We start from the raw sequence: 12,560 nt of genomic DNA on the forward strand, positions 1-12,560 counted from the left end.
AATGAAAATACACCCTGCATATCAGATATTTACATTACGATTCATAACAGTAGCGAAATTACAGTTATGAAGTAGCAACGAAAATAATTTTATGGTTGGGGGTCACCACAACATGAGGAACTGTATTAAAGGGTCGCGGCATTAGGAAGGTTGAGACCCACTGATTTAAAGGCTCCTCAAGTAAACCTGAGGATCAGACAGGATATAGCGAGCATGGGGAGGGATGTGATGAGGAACAGGGGGCAGAGAGAGGAAAGGGACTGTCAGGTCACGGAAGCAGGTGCGTGGCCTTGTTCCCTGTCTCCCAGGAAGGGGCTTGCATTTAGTCTGACCATGAGGGGACACTCCCTCACTTGGGATACTCCCTCTGAAGTGGCAGTTTGTTTGCCTGCCCCAAGACTGGCAGCTTTGGGAGGCTCTGTTGTTAAACCACAGCTGGACCAGACTTTGCCCCCATAATGGCCCCTAGTGACAGAGGATCAGGGCCTTTTTACTGGCAGGCAGGGGTGGTGGTGGTGGTGAATGGTCTCCCTGGAGTCTGACAGTCAAGCCACCAGATGACCACTGCCTCTTACCCATAGGACTCTCTAGGAATAGGTGGCCAGTGCTGGCCATTTTGAAAACCCTCATATCCAACTGTTTCCTGGTCCTCCTGCATGTCCCTCTGACACTATAAACACAGGGAATTTCAAATGAATAATTTCTCCTCCCTACAACCTGCTTTTCCTCCTGTATCTCATCTGCACAATGTTCAAGCCCAAATCCTTCACCCCTTCACTTGGCTAGTTCACATGGACCTTTGAGAAACTCAGGGCACCTTCTTTCCTGGCAAGCCAGTGTTGCCCTGCATTGTAGCACCCACATACCACTGCCCTGTGTTTATTAACTGTCTCAGGACTAGACTGTGAACTCCCCAAAGGCCTTTGTCATTGCGTCATAACTACCGAGCAGAGGACCCCCATAAAAGGTATCAAGAAGCCCGGCTGGCATGGCTCAATGGTTGAGCCTCATCCTATGAACCAGGAGGTTGCTGTTTGATTCCCGGTCAGGGCACATGCCCAGATTGTGGGCTTGATCCCCAGTGTGGGGCATGCAGGAGGCAGCCAATCAATGATTCTCATCATCAATGTTTCTAACTCTCCCTCTCCCTTTCTCTCTGAAATAAAAAAAAGTGCATATATACACACACATATATTATACACATATACTAGAGGCCCAATGCACGAAATTTGTGTGAGTAGGCCTTCCTTCCCCCAGATGCCGGCACTGGCTTCCCTCTGGCACCCAGGACCCGGGCTTCCCTTGCAGCCCCAGCTTCGTGCGGAAGGTCGTCCAGAAGGACGTCTGGTCTAATTAGCATATTACACTTTTATTATTATAGATATACATATACATACATACATATGTTTAAAAGGTACCTATGCTTTTCCTGGGATAATGATCTGACTACCCAGGAAGTACTGTCCACAGGGACCATGCAGAATGAATACTTCCCATAGGGATGAACAGAGGTTCTCTGGGATTTTTCAGAGATAGAGGGCCCCTCAAGATAACTGAGCTTGACCCCCTCACATTATGGTTGAAGCCTGGAGAGAAATGGCCTTTTATGAGACCACATCTGGGCCTCAAGGAAGCTCCACCCTTTCCTGAGCCCTGCAGATCTGAGTACCCTGGGGCTCTCTGGCTAAGGCCTGACACAGGAAGGCCAAGCATCTGCTTTCCCTGCGTGGTCTCCAGGGCTGGAGGTATGGACCAACACTGATAAGGAAGCTCTGTTCCTTTCTTCCAGCAGGTGAGGTAGGAAATACTCAGTAACCATAGAAGAAAATGACCTGTCTACATTTCTTGAGGCCTGTTACCTGACAGGTGTGTCTAGGCACAGAAAAGAACAAGTCACCACTCCTCCTAGAAGCTCACTCTAAGGGAGAAATGCAGAAGCAGCACGATGCAAGCAGACACATGCTATGGAAGAGCTGAGGACAAAGACTGTGGGACCACAGGCGGTGGGGGTGACGGTCACGATGCCTAGGAAATAGTGAAGAGGCAGCCCTCCAGCCGATTCCTGGAGAGTTGGGTGGCCTTCCAGGCAGAGGCTATGCCAGGGGTGAAGCCTTGCTAGTATGGAAGATGCCAGCTGCATGCAGGAGGGCCACTTGGTACGGCTGAAGCAGAGCCTGGCCATCAGGAGGCCAGGGTGGGTGAGTCTGAGAGTGATGAGGGGTGTAGGCAAGGAAGGATCTGGGCCCGGCATTTTGGAGAGGTTCTTAGGGCAGCCGTGTGAAGGACAGAGTGAGAAAGGGAGAGGCGGGACACTGGGTGGGAGACTGTTGTCACGGTCCGGGTCTGAGGCCTAGTTTTGGCTGGGGGTTGGAAAATAAGCAACAGGTATTTTGGAAGTTCGCTTCTGGTTGCTGGAACAGGGAGGAAAAAGTTGACTGCACTTTCAATGGCTTGGAAAAACTATTTACTTTGACTCAAAAGAAGATCCTGAGTTTGGGACACAGGTTCTGGGAGGTGATGCTGCCTCCCTCCAGGAGGGGGCGGTGCAGGACAAGCCTGGAACCTTTTGCAGGCTGTTACCCCCGGGGACCAAAACACTGCTGGTTTCCTTGACCACAGGCATCTAGCTACCTCAAGGTTCATATCCTCCCTGGGGCCAACCCAAGAGATATGACAGTTAAAGAAGTTTAAGGGGTGGCCATGGACTCTGGGAGTGCCAACAAAGGATCTGAGATCTTTCTCAAAGCAGCTCTGCACTCGGCCCACTGCAGTCTGCCCGGGACTTCTGGGACTACATCTTTGTAAACAAGGGGTTTGCTGCTGAGCCCTATAAAACCTAAGCAGTGCCACTGAGTCAGCAATGTGACCCTTTCTTAAGTAGGAGCATCTGAGTTGGGCAGAGTAGATGCATGTGTGTTCTCGGTCAATTCCCAAATTTAGGATGGATCTCAACATGCTAGTAACGCAGAGGGACTGATCTGGAGCCGAGCTGGTGGTCCCTGGGAGGAAGGCGGGTGGGGGCAGCCTCTTTCAGCTCTACTAGCGTCCTGCCTGGCGGGGCTCTCTCTGCAGTCCACCTCCTCGTTCAGGCCAGGCTGAGATTCTTGCTGCAGGGAGGGGGCAGTAATCTGGATGGGGATCTAAGAGGGGAGGGGCCAACCCACAAAACATATGATGTTAAAGGGCACTGGGAGTCTGAGGAGCCACAAGTGCTGGGGAAAGAGTAGTTCAGGGTCAGGCTGCAGTCAAATGACCCCGACCAGGCTCCTGACTACGTCACTTATAACTTACAGGAGGCAAGTAACTTTGCTCCTCTCTGCCTCAGTTTTCTGATCTGCATATGACAATATTAATATTAGCACCTTAGAGTGATTTGGATATTAAATAAAATAATATGCATAAAACGTCTACCCTAGGGGGCCCAGCATGCAAAAAACATCTTCCAGTCCTGGCCAGTGTTGCCAAGTGGTTAGAGTGCAGCCCTGTGCACCGAAGGGTCACAGGTTTGATCCCTGGCCACCAGTTGATGTGTCTCTCTCATATCAATGGTTCTCTCTCCCTCCCTCCTATTCCCTCCCACTCTTCTACTCTCTGATAAGCAATGGAAAAACTATCCTTGGGTGAGGATTAACAAAAACAAACAAAAGCATACTCCAACACTAGCCATTGTGATTTCAACTCACAAAGTCAAGGTATAAAACCAGGGCAATATAGGAAACAGGCCAGATGACTTTTATGAGGGGTGCCACGAGGAAGATGGAGCCCACCCTTGGTCTTCCTCTTTCTGGCAAGGAGCCCAGGGCAGGGCAGGGACGGTTAGAAAAGGGAAAAGTCTGGTCCAGGCATAATTCTGGCAGGCTGGAAGTGGACACAAAGCACATGTCCCTCCCCGCACCCTCACCGCGGACTGACATGGCTAAAAGGCCGTCCCTGTGCAGAAGTTGTTAAATGCATGTTTGGTGCCTGGCGGGCTGGCCAGCCAGTGTATGGCCATACACACTTCAAGGGGAAGCGTGTGGGGCCTCCTCCTCAAGTTCAGCCCGTCCAGCCGCTCGGGACCATTCCTCACCTCCCCTCCCCCAGGGTTCCCCTGGAGCCAACTTCACGGTCTTAAGAACAGAACCCCTCCGGACCTGCAGCCCAGGAAGGCGCCACTCCCCAGGATCTCCCTGGACCAGCAGGCCTGACAGCTCCCCATTAGGAAGTCTTGAGTCCCGTTTTCTGAGCAAAGACTTTGCTCTGGAGGCTCCTGGGATGTGGGGACGAGGGAAGAAGCTGGGAGGTGAGGGCAGGTGGTGGCAGGAGCCTGTGTGGCCCACCAGACAGCGATGGATCTGAGGTCAGGGCTGCTGTGGAGACACCAGAAACGATGAAAATAGAAACAATCTACAGCAATAAACAGGCCTTTCATTACTAAAGAAACCTAACCTACCAAACAGCCAACAACCATGTGCCGTAGTGTCAGAGTTTGATTTATTAGCATTTATCAGATGTTCCAGAGTTCTCCCTGTCTTCTCTCTGCCAAACCAAGGGCCCTCTGCTCTAGTCAACAGCCCCTGAGAGCTCTCCTAATGAATATCCCCTCCACCCACCAGGGAAGGGGCAGTCTGAAATCTGGAAGGGCCTAGTCATGTGGGAGAAAGGGCGGTGCGGATCCCTGAGGGATGCCTTGCTGTCCTCGCCATTCCTGAGATGCCCCAAGCCCAAGAAGGGCATGGAAACAAGGCTTTTTGTCATTTTCCTCAGGACGGAGGAATCAGCCAAACTGGCTCCTGGCTAGGCCTTCACATCCAGTTAGGACCACAGATATGCTGAAGAAGCCCCCAAGTCAAGCTTGTGCTCGCCTTGCTCACCAGCACTGACTACACCGAGACCTGGCAGCAGATCTGCCCCTCGCACACTGTGCTAGCCCACAGGCCATGCAACAGGAGCATCACCGCCCTGCAGCTCTGGGGAGTGAGCACGTGCTGGAGGGGCGTTCTACTGGGGCCGCCTTGAGCTCCCCCTGGGCCCTACCCATGTTGACTTGTTACATGAATGACACCGTCTATGCTATAGCCAAGCCCTGCCATCCTGCTCCTGGTCCCTCCCTGGCCCCTTGGCCCCACGGCAGGGAGCCCATGTGCAGGCTCACAGGTTATTCCGCTGGAGCGCCTCACACAGGTTCTGGTTGGCATCGGGTTCCTCCGTCAGCACCTCCACAGCCTCCCATTCCCCGGTTCGGCTGGACCTTTTGATGGCGTCCACCACACTCTGCATGTACAACCCATCCTCAAACGAGGCGGCCATGGAGACGGGGGTGTGGTCCCAGGTGCGGCGGTCCCCCTGCCCCTGGAAGGACTCCCGCAGGGCCTGCACCATGTACACCATGCCCTTCAGGTAGAGCAGCGGGACATCCTGGGGCCCCTGCTCAGGCAGCCCTGCGCCCACAGCCAGCGAGTCCCTCAGCAGCAGCTCCTCCTGTGTGGCAGAGTTCTTCTGCCCGTAGAGGTCAGCTCCCCGGGCAACAAGGCGTCCTGCAGAGCCCACCACCATGACCTCATGCACAAAGGCACCCGGCATGTTGAAGTTGAGTGTTACTGTGCTGCACACCCCCCCGCCCATGAGCATCTGGAAGAAACAGAAGTCATCGCTGGTGACATGCCGGATGCCACGAATGGCCGCATTCTGCCTCACAAAGGTCTTGAGGAGCCCGTGGACCTTCTCCGCTCTTTGGCCAGTCAGGTGGGTCAGCAGGTCCACAATGTAGGTGCCCATGGTGTGCAGGCCTCCTCCGCCCATGAGCTCGTCGCAGATCCAGCCGTAGTTGGGGCTGAGCAGGCTGCCTGAGTAGACGCGGGCATCGCAGATCATCACTGCACCCACATAGTGCTCGGCAATCAGCTGCTTCATGCGCACGAAGGCAGGCAGGAAGCGCAGCACGTTCCCCACCAGGCTCATCAGCTGCGGGTAGTAGCGAGAGGCTGTCACCATCCGGAAGGCATCCACCGAGGTTGCTGCCTTCTCACAAACCACATTCTTCCCAATACCTGGGAATAAAACACAATAGGAAATCTCAAAGTTCCAAGGGGTTTACACTGGGGGGAAGGAGAGGGGAATGTATTTCTCGAAGGCAGATGGACTCAGGAAAGCCTCTTACGAGACCAGATGATGGCCTTGGACAAGAGGAAACACGACTTCAGCTTGGATGAAAATGGTACCCACTGTCTGGGACTGGAGAAAGTGTTAGGAGCTGGACAAAGAGGAGTAAGTTCTTAAGGGAAAATGAAAGGAGTAGAGACACAAGGCATAAACCAGGAGGGGGAAGCAGAGTTGGTGCGATGGTAATTTTATGTGTCAACTTGGCGAGGCTATGGTGCCCATCAAATACCTCTGGACATTGCTGGGAAGGTATGTGATTGATATTTAAACCAGTAGACTTTGAATAGAGTAGATTACCCTCCATAATGTAGGTGGGCCTCACCCAATCAGTTGTAGAGCTTAAGAAAAAAGACTGAGGTTTCCTGAAGTGGAAGAAATTCTGCTTCCAGACTCAAGTTTGCAACATCAACTTTTGCTGGGATTTCCATATTGTTGTCCTGCCCTGTGGATTTCAGATTTGTCAGCTCCTACAATCACATGAGCCAATTCCTTAAACTAAATCTCTATCCACACCCCTCCCCCCAATATATCTTACTGGTTCTGTTTCTCTGGAGAACACTGCCTCATATAAGTGTGCTGGAGAGGTAGACATACTTCTTGGACATGCTCATGTACTTTTTAAAAATATATATATTTTATTGATTTCAGAGAGGAAGGGAGATGGGGAGAGAGGTAGAAACATCAATGATGAGAGAGAATCACTGATCAGCTGCCTCCTGGGCAACCTGGGCATGTACCCTTGACCGGAATCGAACCCGGGACCCTCCAGTCTGCAGGCCGAAACTCTATCCACTGAGCCAACAGGCCAGGGCATGCTTATGTACTTTTATGCATTTATTAGATCACCAGCTTTGGGCAAGAGAATCTATATTTTAGGGGATGGGCTCTGCACTGTCAGGTGTAACTGCAGAAAGGGCTCTAAGATTCCCTGCAGACTGTTCTTTGGAAACACTGGTTCAGTAAGTTAGTATAGTCAAAGGCCAGAAAATGCTTGGCTCCAATAGGTGGGGAAAGGGAGTGAAAACATCTGCTCTGCCCTCATGCCCATTCTGAGTCCACTGAAGCTGGAAGGCACTCCGAGAGGAAAACAAAGCTAGACGAAACCCAAGGAGAGCCTGAGACTGAGCAGCTTACTTCCATGTGAGGAAACAGAGAAGACCAGCATTCCTCCGTGTTTTAAAATGCAAGTTCATGAGGGTATGAGCAGCCGTAAGACACCAACACCTGGGGTACGCCTGTGAGCATGGGGTGGTTCAGTTAAAAGGTAGTCCTATGCTATTACCCAATAAAAAACTTACAAAGCCCAAGAAGTCGTATGGACTAGACCAGGGGTGGGCAAACTTTTTGACTCGAGGGCCACAATGGGTTCTTAAACTGGACTGGAGGGCCGGAACAAAAGCATGGATGGAGTGTTTGTGTGAACTAATATAAATTCAAAGTAAACATCATTACATAAAAGGGTACGGTCTTTTTTTTCAATAGTTTTATTCATTTCAAACGGGCCGGATCCGGCCCGCAGGCCGGAGTTTGCCCACAGCTGGACTAGACGCACACACAGGTGCAGATGGCAGGATCAGGGGAGGCTTCACAGGGGAGTGAGGTTCTAGGGAGTATAAGGGGGAAAAGGCATCCAGACAGAGGAAACTGCATGTGCAAAGGCACTGAGGTAAGGAAGGGCCAAGAGTTAAGATTCCTGCCCTGACCTGCCTTGACCGGATAGAGCATCGGCCTGCAGACTGAGGGGTCCTGGGTTCGATTCCGGTCAAGGGCATGTGCCTTGGTTGCGGGCATATCCCCAGTGGGAGATATGCAGGAGGCAGCTGATCAATGTTTCTCTCTCATTGATGTTTCTAACTCTCTGTGCCTCTCCCTTCCTCTCTGTAAAAAATCAATAAAATATATTTTTAAAAAAAGTTAAGATTCCTAAAGGCCTGTGTGTACACCAGGAACTTGGCTGAAGGGGCTACACAGGGTCTATAAGCCACGTGGGAAATTGAATAGTCAGTTGTATCACTCACAGAGACAGTCAAGGGAGAGGGGTAAGTTTGGGGGTGGAATCCAAAATTGAGCTCTTAATACTCCCGTCCCCAAGTCTTCCCCATCTCAGTCAATAGCTACTCCATTCACCCAGTTTCTCAAGCCAAAGACTTGAGAGTCATCTCTCACATCCCATTTGTTTGTTTTTTTTGTTTTTTTAGAGAGAGGAAGAGGATGGGGAGGAGCACCAATGTAAGAGAGCAACCTCGATCAGTTGCCTCCCACATGCACCCCAACTGGGGATCAAACACGCAACCTGGGTATGTGCCCTGACCAGGGATCAAACCTGCCACCTACAGTGTGTGGGACGATGCTCAACCAACGCTTCCTCACACTTGTCGGACTTTAGGATTAGGGACAGGAGAATCACAACACTGGGTGAGAATTTGGCCACTTGGCTGCGGAACACATAGGACTGCCCAGGAAAGCAATGAGGATATTAGATCCTCATACACAAGCACCCCATCTGAGAGCTGTAGCTCCGGCCACACCAGGGCTTCTTGCTGGAACTATTCTCTTCAGTGGGTGGACACTGCAGTGTGGGGAGGAGAAGAGGTGGGTGCGAAGGAAGAGGACTTCTGAGAGTTTGGTGGTGATAAAACTAGGGTAAGTAATCTCCGTTTCATGCCAGGAGATGTCAGGGAAGGGGGAGAGACCTTCCTTCTTGAGCCCCAAACAATAGAGAGCTCTTGAACTCAGGAACCAGCAGTATTATCAGTGTGGGAGGAGCTAAAGGCCATTTTTAAAAATATATATATTTTTAACTGATTTCAGATAGGGAGGGAGGGAGAGAGATAGAAACATCAATGATGAGAGAGAATCACTGACTGGCTGCCTCCTGCACGCCCCCTACTAGGGGGGATGTAGCTTGCAACCCAGGCATATGCCCTTGGCAGGAATCAAACCTGGGACCCTTTAGTCTGCAGACCTATGCTCTATCCACTGAGCCAAACCTGCTAGGGCTAAAAGCCATTTTGAGTTAAATAAGCTCCTGCAGGCCAGCTACCTGGGGTCTTACCTTTAGGAAGACGTGGGTGGCCTGAAAGACTTTCTTACTTAAGTTTCTCTAGCGTTCCTGCCAGCAAGTCAAAGGGTTAGCGAAGCCGAAAACTGCTCTGTCTCCTGGGAATGGGGAAAGCGTGGATGCTGAGTGCCTATTAGCTCTGATCTCCTGTGGGGTGAACAAGTTTCACGCTGCAAGCCTCTCTGCGGCCATAATCCCCAGAATAGTTAGGAGTGAAGTGTCCTTGAGCACCAGAGGCCCGAGAAGCTGCCTGACCACCATTTCCCTCTCTAGTAAAGCACCACAGGTTCACAGCTCTGGGACCACACACCTCTGTGCCCCTGCCTAGAGGTGTGGGACTAGATCAATGACTTCAAACAGCAGGGTAGAGAAGCAGCCCAGGAAAAGCAACACTTTTGTGTTTTTTATAAAATCCAGGGAATATCTCTATGTATTTTAAAACATAAAAGGTACTGCTTCTAGAGAAATAACTTGGAAAGCACTAGACTGAGTCACTCTTGCTCACGGCCCTTCTACACTCTTTCCTGGGTCACAGTCCCATGTCGGCTCCATGGGTCACACCAGCAGACTGGCTCCCATGGGTAGAATTTGTGACTGTCTTCATTCATCCACTGTGTTAGGCCTTGTGTCAAACTCTGGGGACACAACATCGGGCATAGTCTCTACCTTCAGACAACTTACAATTTAGTAGAGAGAGAGTGTCATTGACCAAATTATCATATAAATACACGTAGAACTGCATCTGTGATAAATGCCATGAATGATATAAATGGTAATATGAAAGCATATAGCAGGGATCTGACCTGGACTGGGGCTCAGGGAAGGTATCTCAAGGGACTGGTGTTCTTGGGATTAAATTATCTGGGTCACGCTGCTTGAGGAATGATCTCTTGTTATCTCAAGAGCCTGTGGGGAAAGAATTGGCAAACTCAGTGTTTTTCTAATGAAGCATATAAGTGCCAAGAACTGGGCACAGAAACTTACCTTTTAGTGACAGTTTTAAGAAAACATTCAACGGTGGCAAAGATGTTAGGGCACTTTGCACATTAAAATATAGTTTTCTGAACTGAGAAATAAAACATGTCAGGATCCCACCCTCTCCTTTAAGGAATTTATGGGAAAGATTCAAGGATAAAATTTGTAGAAGAAATGAAAAAAGGTAAAACAAAAACAGAAAATCAGATGCCACAGAGAGAGTTGTGATATGAAAAGAACAACAATGCAGGATCAGTCCACAAATTAATTTTAGGAAAAACTAATAAAAATGAGGGCAAAAAGCAATCTTTATGGCCTCAGAAGTCAGGCAAAAATATAATGATCTAACAAGCAGAGGAAAATGCAATTCTGCCTACAGCATTAAGACTTAGTAAGAAGTCGCAAATCAATAAACACGATACATCACATAAACAAATTGAAAGGGGAAAATCACGATTGTATCAATAGACGCAGAAAAATCATTTGACAAAATCCAACACCCATATTCTTATTTATTTACTTTTTAAATCGATTTCAGAGAGGAAGGGAGAGGGAGAGATAGAAACATCAATGATGAGAGAGAATCATTGATTGGCTACCTTCTACCTGCCCCCTACTGGGGACCAAGCCTGCAACCTGGTCATGTGCCCTTGACCAGAATCGAACACGGGACCCTTCAGTCCGCAGGCTGATGCCCTATCCACTGAGCCAAACCAGCTGGGACCCAATACCAATTTTTGATAAAAACTCTCAGCAAAGTGGGAATAGTGGGAGCATATCTCAACATGATAAAGGCCATATATTACAAACCTACATCAACATCACACTCAATGGGCAAAAACTGAAAGCATTTCCCCTAAGAACAGGAACGAGATAGGATGTCCGCTTTCACCACTTATTCAGCATAGTACTGGAAATCCTAGCCACAGCGATTAGACAAGAAAAAATAAAAGGCATCCAAATTGGAAAGGAGGAAACTCTCATTATTCACAGATGACACGATATTGTATATAGAACACCCTAAAGACTCCAACAAAAAACTGCTAGATTTAATAAATGAATTTGGCAATGTAGCAGGATACAAAAATCAACACCCAAAAATTGATGGCTTTTTTTCCCCTCTTAATATTTTTATTGATTTCAGAGAGGAAGGGAGAGGGAGACAGAGATAGAAACATCAGTGATGAAAGAGAATCATTGATCAGCTGCCTCCTGCATGCCCCACACTGGGGATCGAGCCCACAACCTGGGCATGTGCCCTGACCAGGAATCGAACTGTGACCTCTTGGTTCATAGGTCGATGCTCAACCACTGAGCCATGCAGGTGGGGCTCAATGGCTTTTTTATACACCAATAATGAATTCTCAGAAAGAGAAACTAAACAAACAATCCCATTTATCATTGCAACAAAAAAAATTAAGATACTTAGGAATAAACTTAACCAAGGAGGCAAAAGACCTGTACTCAAAAAACTACACGACGTTGAAAAAAGAGATAGAGGAAGATATAAACAAGTGGAAGAATATACCGTGTTCATGGATTGGTAGAATCAACATCATTAAAATGTCCATACTACCCAAAGCAATGTACAGATCAATGCAATCCCTAGTAAAATGCCAACAGCATATTTCACAGAGCTAGAACAAATACTCCAAAAATTTATATGAAGTAAAAAAGACCCGAATAGCTGCAGCAATCTTCAGAAAGAAAAACAAAGTTGGAGGACTCACAATACCAGATTTCAAGTTATACTACAAAGCCACCATAATCAAAACAGCCTGGTACTGGCACAAGAACAGGCATGTCGATCAATGGAATAGAACAGAAATTGACCCAAGTCATACGCTCAATTAATATTTGCCAAAGAGGAGGAAGACGTGGCTGCTGTAGTGCAGCTCCGTCCCTCCCGCCTGCTCCTGACTCAGGCTGCTCGCTCTGCCGAGGAACAAGTCGGTCAGGAAGCCGGTCAGGAAGCCGGCCGCAGCCATGCCTTTTAAAGATACCCGGAAGACACCCGTGGAGCCGGAGGTGGCGATTCACCGAATCAGAATCACGCTAACCAGCCGCAATGTCAAGCCCCTGGAGAAGGTGTGTGCTGACTTGATCAGAGGCGCAAAGGAAAAGAATCTCAAGGTGAAGGGGCCCGTGCAGATGCCGACCGAGACGCTGAGAATCACCACAAGGAAGACTCCCTGTGGGGACCGGTTCCAGATGCGGATCCACAGGCGGCTCGTCGACCTGCACAGCCCTTCTGAGATCGCCAAGCAGATCACTTCCATCAGCATTGAGCTGGGGGTGGAGGTCGAGGTCACCATTGCAGATGCGTAAATCAGGCTTTTTAATAAATTGGCTATCAGTTTAAAAAAAAATTTGACAAAGAAGG

The 12,560-nt window shown here is 49.3% G+C and overlaps 2 protein-coding genes across 2 annotated transcripts in view; one reads left to right on the plus strand and one right to left on the minus strand.

Annotated features, from left to right (window-relative positions):
- Positions 1-4,452: 4,452 nt before the first annotated feature.
- The window catches only part of GFOD2 (Gfo/Idh/MocA-like oxidoreductase domain containing 2), a 40,929-nt gene continuing 32,821 nt past the window's right edge, over positions 4,453-12,560 (minus strand). Inside the window, exon 3 of the mRNA XM_081107523.1 lies at positions 4,453-6,029. Within this exon, the coding sequence (XP_080963649.1) occupies positions 5,131-6,029 (899 nt within the window). The 3' untranslated portion in view covers positions 4,453-5,130. The remainder of the gene's footprint in view (positions 6,030-12,560) is intronic.
- LOC308530808 (small ribosomal subunit protein uS10-like) lies at positions 12,164-12,505 on the plus strand (the record flags this gene model as incomplete). Its single annotated transcript, XM_081107524.1, has 1 exon — positions 12,164-12,505. One exon carries the CDS (start codon positions 12,164-12,166, stop codon positions 12,503-12,505), a length of 342 nt encoding a protein of 113 aa, XP_080963650.1.

The sequence above is a fragment of the Myotis nattereri genome (assembly GCF_964212035.1).
Source record: "Myotis nattereri genome assembly, chromosome: 15".
Taxonomy (NCBI): Eukaryota; Metazoa; Chordata; class Mammalia; order Chiroptera; family Vespertilionidae; genus Myotis; species Myotis nattereri.